At 30.0% G+C, this 9271-nt stretch overlaps 1 protein-coding gene across 1 annotated transcript; it reads left to right on the top strand.

Annotated features, from left to right (window-relative positions):
- Nucleotides 1-859: 859 nt before the first annotated feature.
- LOC131932661 (mucin-like protein) lies at nt 860-8932 on the top strand. Its single transcript, XM_059289599.1, has 14 exons — nt 860-1037; nt 1394-1566; nt 1931-1997; nt 2156-2211; nt 3653-3814; nt 4013-4168; nt 4447-4633; nt 4794-4889; nt 5028-5176; nt 5272-5482; nt 5834-5955; nt 6295-6418; nt 8262-8456; nt 8823-8932. The coding sequence occupies exons 1-14, from the start codon at nt 860-862 to the stop codon at nt 8930-8932; spliced, it is 1986 nt and encodes a 661-aa protein (XP_059145582.1).
- The last annotated feature ends 339 nt before the right edge of the window (nt 8933-9271 follow it).

The raw sequence follows: 9271 nt of genomic DNA, 5'->3' as shown, positions 1-9271 counted from the left end.
TAACATGGAAACTACAGGCGATTCTCTTTACAATTATATAAATTATATAATATATATAATTATATAAATTATATAGTACATAAAAAGTGTCTCTCTAACAATAATACTTAAAACAATCTAATAACCCTGGCCTTGTAGGGGATGGAGGGGTGCGGAGGTGGGGTTGTAGCCTGAAAGACACTCGACCCGGCTGTCTAGTTTACCTGGACATTTACATAAAACAAGTAATTAAAAAAAGTCTAGTGACAATTTTAGCGCAATTTGTGTTATCTAAAAATAGCTCTGTCGTAGCGTAAATCAAGAGCAGGGTATTACGAAACACCACTCTATCAGTCAGATAGCTGGCGAACGTACCCGGGTTCTTTTAGATGGTTATACACAGATGGCTTAAAGTCCTATAAATGGTTGCTAGCACAACAGTTAACGAGGACAAGTACTTATCGTCTAGGGGATACACTCGATGAACTCCTGATACCAACAACACATTTAATCCATAATATATAACTTTTAATATGTGTACAAATTCAAGATAAGACTCTAGCTTTATACAGAATAAAATGAATGAGTAAAATAACAAAAACCCAACTTACAATTTGAGGAAAAAACACTATGTTACACTATCACAGGATATGGCACTTAGGAAAATCACCACAGCTTATACGACACTACTTAAAGCACAAAATATTACTTAAAATCACAAGTAATAAAGGAAAAAATGCTGCTTAAAACTATAGGCTACAAAATAGCGACACTCAAGGCTTTCTCTCTCAAAGATGTCTGGTCTGACTTGCTGCTATGGACTGCTGCGATGGACTGCCTGCAGAGAAGTGTGCGCAGCCTATTTGACACATGAGGCAACATGGGAGGTCACCTTCAAAACATGAGACTATTGGTTGGGACAAAATGTGATACAGATATCAATGAATGCTTGAGTACCAGCTACTGTGTCGGATTACATGAAAAATGTAACAATTTAAATGGGTCTGCTGAGTGCAGATGTGTGCCTGGCTATGAAAAACAGAGTAGAACTTGTCAAGGTAAACTATAATTAGCTAACATTTTCAGATCATGTATATTCTGTTATGTAAGCTCAATTGTAGAAAATAAATGATAATCTGATGAATTTATGTAAATATATTTACTACTAAGCTTTGAAAATGTAATTATATATGCATTCTCATTGGTTTTTTAATAGCTTTAATAAAATAATTTTTATTTAATTAACAATTATGTATGTTTTAAACAATCTATTTATGTTTATTATGATACATATTTAATCTTGTATTTAGTAAATTTTATTGGATAGAAAAGACTAAAATTTTTTTTGATATAATATGTTTTAAAAGAATTTAAAATTAAGAAAAATAAGTATGTCTTTTCTATTCTCCAAAAGTATGCAACAAAACACACTATGGCTTGGATTGTTCTTTGAAATGTCCTTGTGTCATGGAAAACACCATATATTGTAATGGCACATCTGGTGCTTGTTTATGTTCTCCTGGATGGAATGGAACCAATTGTGAAAAAGATATAAATGAATGTGATGATATAAATTATTGCACTGAAGTACATGCAAGCTATTTTAATTTAAATGGATCTGCCGAATGTAGATGTGATAATGGTTATCGAAAGCTTTCCAGTGGAAAATGTCAAGGTTAAGTTGCACTCCTATGTTAAGAAGTAAAGCACACTCTCTAACCGTATCAAACATAGGAAAGGTGAAGTAGAATTCACTTGTTTTAGTTATCTCTGCATATTAAAGTATAGTATTTACAAATAGTGTGATTAGTAAACTAGTAAACTAATTTATATTTCAGAGGGATAAAAATGTAGACAAAATAACACAGTTCATACAATTTAAAAATTTATTTTAATATCATATAATGTTAACTGCGCACATTTTATACAGTTTATTTACTTTTCCCCCTAGCTTTATGTCCTAATTGCACAGAAGCAGAAGTTTGCTTTGATGAAACAGCTGATAAATGGACCTGTAGGTAAGATATACATTACGTGTGTTGCTTAATAACAACAATCAAAATAAAAACAAATTTCTACAAAGGAATAAAAAATGTATTTAAACTGATTTTAAAAATCAAAAACAACACTGTCCATTATTTAGGTGCATTTACAATTGTTTTTTTTTTGTTTTTAGATTTAATGATTCACGAAAGTAAAACCTCTAATTACAGTTTGAACAAATTATCAAAAGTAAAGATTCTTTTTACTAATGAAACTATTATCAGCCAGACATAATGTCTGTTGAAATCTCCAAACATAAAACACTAGTTATCATGGACAGGCAATTCAAATTTTTTTGGTAGTTATACAATATGCCCTGAATAGCTATGATAAAGTGTCTAAAAACGTCATATTTTTCTTCTATTCATAACTTTAAATTAGGGACCTATCCCTATGGTTGTGTCCAAAAGGATCAATCATTGCCAAAAAATAAAGAACTGGCATCAGCTAACTTATACATTGAAGATTTCATCCCATATTAGCTAACGCTAATTAGCTCTGTTTGGGTATGTAAGTTTAATGAAATTATTATATTACTAGCCGTCCCGGCCAGGCCCTGCTCTGGCTTCTGTGAAAAACCTTTCTGTTAAAGACCATTACCTGTGTGTTTAGTAATCATCATAAACCCGGCATTGCCCACCCAAACCACAACCAACCAAAACAACAAAACGCAAACATAACGCTAACACAATTACAAATACAAACGAAAACAAAAACCTAACAACAAACCCAACCACAACCACAAACACCAATACAAACACAAAGAGAAAAAAACGAAAAAGCAAACGAAAACAAACCAAATCCAAAGGCAAAACCAACCAAAAACACAAATACAAACCCAAACAAAAAAACACAAACAAAAACGAAAAAAGAAAGAACAAAAACGAACCAAATCAAAACGCAACCACTAACGCAAACCCACCTAAACACAAAGAAAACACTAACGCGAACATAAACGCCCGGGGCGGAATCACCTGTTTTAGCTTAATGAACGACTATAGTACCCAAACTTATTTATAGTCTTTTGCACTCACTTAAACGAACGCGCCTGTTTCAATTTGATGAACAATTATAATACTCCAAGCTTATCCGTAAAATATCTACAACATTTGCACTTGATCAATCCCCGCTAATTATGTAATTATTTTTTTTTCCCAACACCAAAACAAAGTAATTAAAAAGTAAATTGTTTTCCACAAAATGCAATGGTTTTATAAAGGGAAGTAATTGTGTTTTCCTAATTTATCAAAGGGAAGTAAGTGCTATAGGACTAAATAAAGACATAATTAGAAATGTTGTAAAAGATGATATTTTATTAAAACTTGTGTTTAATGAACATGCCGACAGTTATTACTATAATTTGAAAAATGAAAATTATTTCCCAACACTTTCAATAGTAATTTTTTAACTCATAAATTTAGAAAAATGCGCACGATAATTGTCTAACACTTAAATCCATCCAAGACCAACGACAAACATATGAGTTACATACAGAACTGAGCTTTATATATTAGATTATTATAAATTGAAATATATATTTTACTCTTTCAGACATTATTTATGCATGTCAGTCAATATCTTCACCCTTTTAATGCTATATGGGTTTCTGTTAAAATATTTTTCTAAACAGATAACAGTTAATGGTCTTATAAGTTTTGAAGAAGAGTATTCCAGCTTTAACCCACAAAAGTTACCAGTGTTAGACAAAACTTTAAATCAGCGCAGTCTGTTGGCTGTGTACTGGACTGTTCTTGATGTTAACGAGGATGATAATTGTGAAGTTTACTATCAGGTAATTTATATCATTCCAGTATTGTGAAACATACTTTTTATTTATTATTTCAATTCATTATGAATTTGTTCTAATTTCGTCTTATCAAATTTTTAAATAGTTTATGTGTATATTTTATTTATACTTTTGTTGAAAATTTTAGTAGTTTAATAATTGTAAACTTAACCATGAACACACAGTTAAACCTATTATTTTCAGATGTATGATTTGTATTCTAATAACACTTTGGGCACAGCTGTTTTTACTAAAGCCAATGCAGATGTTATGGCTCTCACAGAAAATAAAAGCTACAATGCTACAATAGTAATTGTGGTTACATGGGTTAATGTACCAGCACATGGAAGTGTGGATGAGGTATTTTGATTTTAGCACACATCTTCTTTATATAATTTATCTAAAATAATGTTCTGATTTTTGCAAATTAATATATTGTTTTGCATACCATATATGTGGCTATATAGAATGCAATATGGGATGGGCACAAAAACAATTATTATCTGCTATTGTAACTATTATTGACCAATTTCCTACACCCCATAAATTGTGTGTCATTACATGTCCTTAAACATTTGATTATATGCAACAAAATCTGAAATCATATCACATTGAATGTTTTTCTTGTTTCTTCATAGCGTGTCTCATTCCAATGTGTCATAATATCAGATGGACATACAACATATGCCATATACATCTACATCCAAGGTGCAATGAAATTCAAACCCTTATCAGCTAGAAATGTTGAAGTCGGTTGGGCAAATTTTAGCTTTGATACATCACTTACAAGTTACTACAGATTTGATACAGTTTTGGGGAACACTGGTAAATAGTCTATAGTACTAAAGACTCAAGATAAGTAGTAGTAAATGAGCATTGATTTTATAAAACTAGTTTATATTGATTTCATGAAAAGCACTAAATCTTTTAGACTAGAATACAATATTGTTTTTGGATTAAAATTTTGTGTGTTTTGTTACAACAGGAAAACCTGGTCTTTGGATTTTTAAAGTTGGAGAAAATAAGAATTTTAAGATGATGTGCCGTACATGGTTTATCTCTAATCAAGGAGAACTGCCTAGTAAAAAATGTCTTTAAAACTATTATTTTACACATATATTTTTATATTTTAAGCACATGACATCATTATTCAGTTAATTCAAATATATGATTCCAATGTTTTGAAATCATTACAAATGTTAAAAATCTTTATGAGCAGCTATTGATCTCTGGAACAAAAATCTACTGCCTGCCTGCCCTTGTAATGAAGTTGCTGCCAAAAGTAGCCCAATCTGGGTTTCTAGCAGTCTAGCCTATTCGGATAGAAAATGCTTTGATCTATTGCCATTTTTTGGAGAATATGGAAGGGTATGGCTCTAATATTGACCTCAATTACGAAAATAATTTTTTTTCTGTCTTCTATGCAAGCTGAAAACTATTTTCTTTGATTTTCTTTTCTTCAGAGATGCTGCTACAAAGCTGATGAAAGTTCAAGTTTTTTAAATACAATCCCACAAGCTGGAAGTCTTCAGAGATATAATTCTTTCATTTACAAAGAACATGATCAATTTGATGAAGACCCTAAAGACTGGTGCTGTACTAAGTCAAACTTGTGTGACCTGTACTATACTTTAAGACCAATTTTCTCATGCAATGGGAGTAACTGGGCTAGTAGTAAGATTATACAATTTGTAAAGAATTTTAAGCTTAACATTTATTGTATTTGTTTTACGTTTTCTAAGGTGAAACTAAAATAAGAAAAAATATATTTAAACTGAATTAAAAATGTGTCAGTTATTGCTTTGTATATTAACAATTTAATTCTCTTAGCTCCAATATTCAGAAATAATTTAATTTTTTTGTCATTAATATAAATATTAAAACAGGCAAACTGCTCTTGGCTATAGTTACATATTGTTTTGCTTTATTTATTTAAACCACTACTACACTTCTTATTCTTATAACACAGTAAGGAAAAAAATTACAAAAAACATAAATACACTTTATTACAAATACTTTTCACAGGTTTCTTGTTTGGAGACCCCCACATAATAACCATGGACCAAAGATCATTCATATTTAATGGACTGGGAGAATATCACTTAGTGAAAATAATAGGAACTACTAACCAGCATTTTAAATTGCAGGTAATATAAGTATATTTTGTTTTTTATTTTACGACTAAGAGCATTAAAGAAACTATATAATCATCTTTTCAAAGATTTTACATATATATATATATATATATATATATATATATATATATATATATATATATATATATATATATATATATATATATATATATATATATATATATATATATATATATATATATATATATATATATATATATTCTTAATCTTTTGTCTAAAAAAATAATATACACATTATATTCTTAAATATTGGCTAAATTTTAATGTTTATGATAGAAATTAATATATCAATTAACGTTTGAATAAGCAACTTGTTTTATAATTCATTAGGGTAGAACCTGTCGTGCATTAAACAGCAATGGCAATGAAACTCTAGCCACAGTCTGGTGTGCTCTATCAATGATGAGTGGTGATGAAAATTCACTGAGAGTAGAAATCAGCCCTTCAAGGAAAAGTAAGAATAAATGTTAAATATTCTTTAATCATGTTTAAACAATATAGTAATGTAATACTAAAATCAGATTTTATTGAAACTACAATATATAGGCCTATAGTTTGACCTTTTTTTATTTTTATTCAGTAGCTGTGTATATTAAAAGAGTTTCAAATTTCAAATTGAGTATGCCTACTTCTAAAATTTGAGTCGTAGATAGATAATTATTTATTTAATTTTAAAAATGATGTATGGAATATTGAATGTTGCTCTTTCTGTATATATATATATATATATATATATATATATATATATATATATATATATATATATATATATATATATATATATATATATATATTCAGTTACCCTGGGTTTCTCCTGAGGGTTGTTGAAACTTTCAGTAAGCTCACTTGAAAATTCCAGAGGTGGGGCAATTGAAACTTTCAGGAGGGGGGGTGTCACTTTCAGGTTGGGGGAGGGAGGTTTTGAAACTTCCAGGGTGGGGGAGAAGTGATTTGAAACTTCCATGGTGCGGGAAAGGCCTTTGAAACTTCCAGGGGGTCACATAAAACTTCCAGGGTGGGGGAGGGGGCATTTGAAACTTCCAGGGGAGGGGGAGTCACTTAAAACTTCCAGGGGTGTGCAGCACTTTAAATTTCAGGGGTGAGTGTGGACACTTGAAACTTCCAATGAGGTTACTTGATAATTTCAGGGGGGGGGGTCACTTTAAACTTCAAGAGATGGGGCTATTGAAACTTCTAGGGGGCGGAGGTCAAATGAAACTTCCAGTGAAGTCCCTTGAAACTTCCATTGGGGGGGGGGGGGGGGAGGTCACTCGAAACTTCCAGGAGCAGACACTTGTTATAGTATACTTTTACTATTTTAGCTTGTACATGGGCAAGGTAAAATGTTAAAGTAATAATTGATATATGATATGCTGTGGTGTAAAGTGAGTCATTGGCAACAGCACTAAATAAAATGTAATAACCAGGCCCAAAAAACTACATAAGAATTCATTGCACACAGTTTACTGCCTGTAATTAAATTATAAATTACTTACAAAAAAACAAGGTAGATTACAAGATTAGGTAATGAATTTATCAAACTTGAAATTACATTGATAATTAAAATATGAGTTCAAATTAATACAGTAAATGAAAAAAAACATATGTAAGCTCATGTTAACTGTTCCCAATGGGCTCAATCTGCAGTGCTAAAACCAGTTGTAAACATGTAGCAGAGCTAGTAAAAACTACACAAGGGTTTGCTGAGGCGTCAGTTCACATAATTAGAGAAATAGTTGGTGGCGGCCACATCTAGAATATCAGTATGATACCTTTACTGTCAAAGGTCCTCTCTTCCCCCTTCCCCCCAGGAGAGACGCCTGAAAACAAAAACACTGCTACTTTCTGTAAAGTGAATGCATTAAAGAAGAAATATTGTTAATTTAAATATTTAAATCATATAATATTACTAATTTTATTATTTTTTTTCAGTTATGATAATATATGCTAATAAAAGAGATTATACAACAGAATACTTAAGTAACCCTAATTTTTTTATATTTGATAATAAAATGATATTAAGAAAACAAAATGGAGCTTTAGAAGTGTCTCTTCCAGAAAGTAAGTTGCTTTTAATTTATAAAATTGGAAATTATTTTAATAACATTGCAAGTTCAAACATTTACTACTTCTGAAATCAATATTACCATGAATTAGAGAGTGATGTATATGTAGATGTAGAAGGTGTAGATGTAGATATAGATGTAAATATATTAGTAGATGTGGATATGGATATGGATGTAGACAATACTTAATACTGTGTCTATTTATAAAATTAATTTCAACATCTATTGCAGGTATTGGGATGACTGTTACTCTGGTAAATGAATTACTAGAATTTTCCCTCACGCTAGACAAAAAATATCAGAAAATGACCACTGGTCTTTTAGGCAATTTTAATGGAGACAAAACTGATGATTTTATTTGCCCAAATGGAACACAACTCTCTGATGATTCAAGTGAAAAACAATTATATGAGTATGGCAAGTTATGTAAGTATAAAATACGTTTTGTATATTTTAAAATACCATTAGTTACTAGCTCTGAACTTCTTTTAATATGATTTACATTTATTTTCTCATTTTTTAATTTTGTTTTGTGTATGAATGTACTGCTCTATGTTTAATAAGATAAAATATAACAAAATATCATGTATTTATTTAACTCTTTAAAACTATATATATTTTCACAGCATAGCAAAATAATATTTTTTTCAACAAGAAAAGTCATAAGTAGCAACATCAATAAAAATTATTTAGCCCTTTTTTTTAAAAAAAAATAAAAAATATAAAACAATATAAAAATATATACAAATAATTTTGTACAAATTGCCCATTGATTTTTTTTTTTATTTTCAGGGGCGATAACTCAGAATGAAAGTTTATTCCAGTACAGCTATGGACAAAGCAACTATTCTTGTGAAGGTATTTTATTTTTTTCAAAGTATACATGCATGACATCAATATGAATCACTCATTTTATTTTAAAACTTTAACATACCAAGAATAGTTGTTTGCTTTTAATTTGTACCCTGATGCACAAAAACATTCTGCTCCATTGCTGCCATTTCGACAATTGTATTCACAAAACATGTTGATTAATGTACATGGGTCTATCAATGGAAAAATAGATGTTTGCTATTATTAATACTTCATAATCAAATAGAAACATTTAAGATAGTAAAACAGAAGAAATTATTTAATACATTATTATAAACACAACTTATTAAAAAAGTTAGTTATTTTTTAAGATACCCTTTTCTGTCAGTTCACATTTGCCATTAGTCCTAGCAAATCCTGGGTAACAT

The sequence above is a fragment of the Physella acuta genome, unplaced genomic scaffold (genome assembly GCF_028476545.2).
Source record: "Physella acuta isolate Inbredline_101_S28 unplaced genomic scaffold, ASM2847654v3 ptg002248l, whole genome shotgun sequence".
In the NCBI taxonomy this organism is placed as follows: Eukaryota; Metazoa; Mollusca; class Gastropoda; family Physidae; genus Physella; species Physella acuta.
The sequence above is the reverse complement of the archived record's forward strand: the minus strand, read 5'-3'. Positions and strand labels throughout refer to the sequence as shown.

Excerpts from the sequence above, each read along its gene's own strand:
- LOC131932661 (XM_059289599.1), top strand. The coding sequence starts at position 860 with ATGGGAGGTCACCTTCAAAACATGAGACTATTGGTTGGGACAAAATGT. Across the intron at positions 3,815-4,012 it reads ATTGTGAAGTTTACTATCAG|ATGTATGATTTGTATTCTAA; the intron begins GTAATTTATATC and ends TATTATTTTCAG. Across the intron at positions 5,177-5,271 it reads TTTTTGGAGAATATGGAAGG|AGATGCTGCTACAAAGCTGA; the intron begins GTATGGCTCTAA and ends TCTTTTCTTCAG.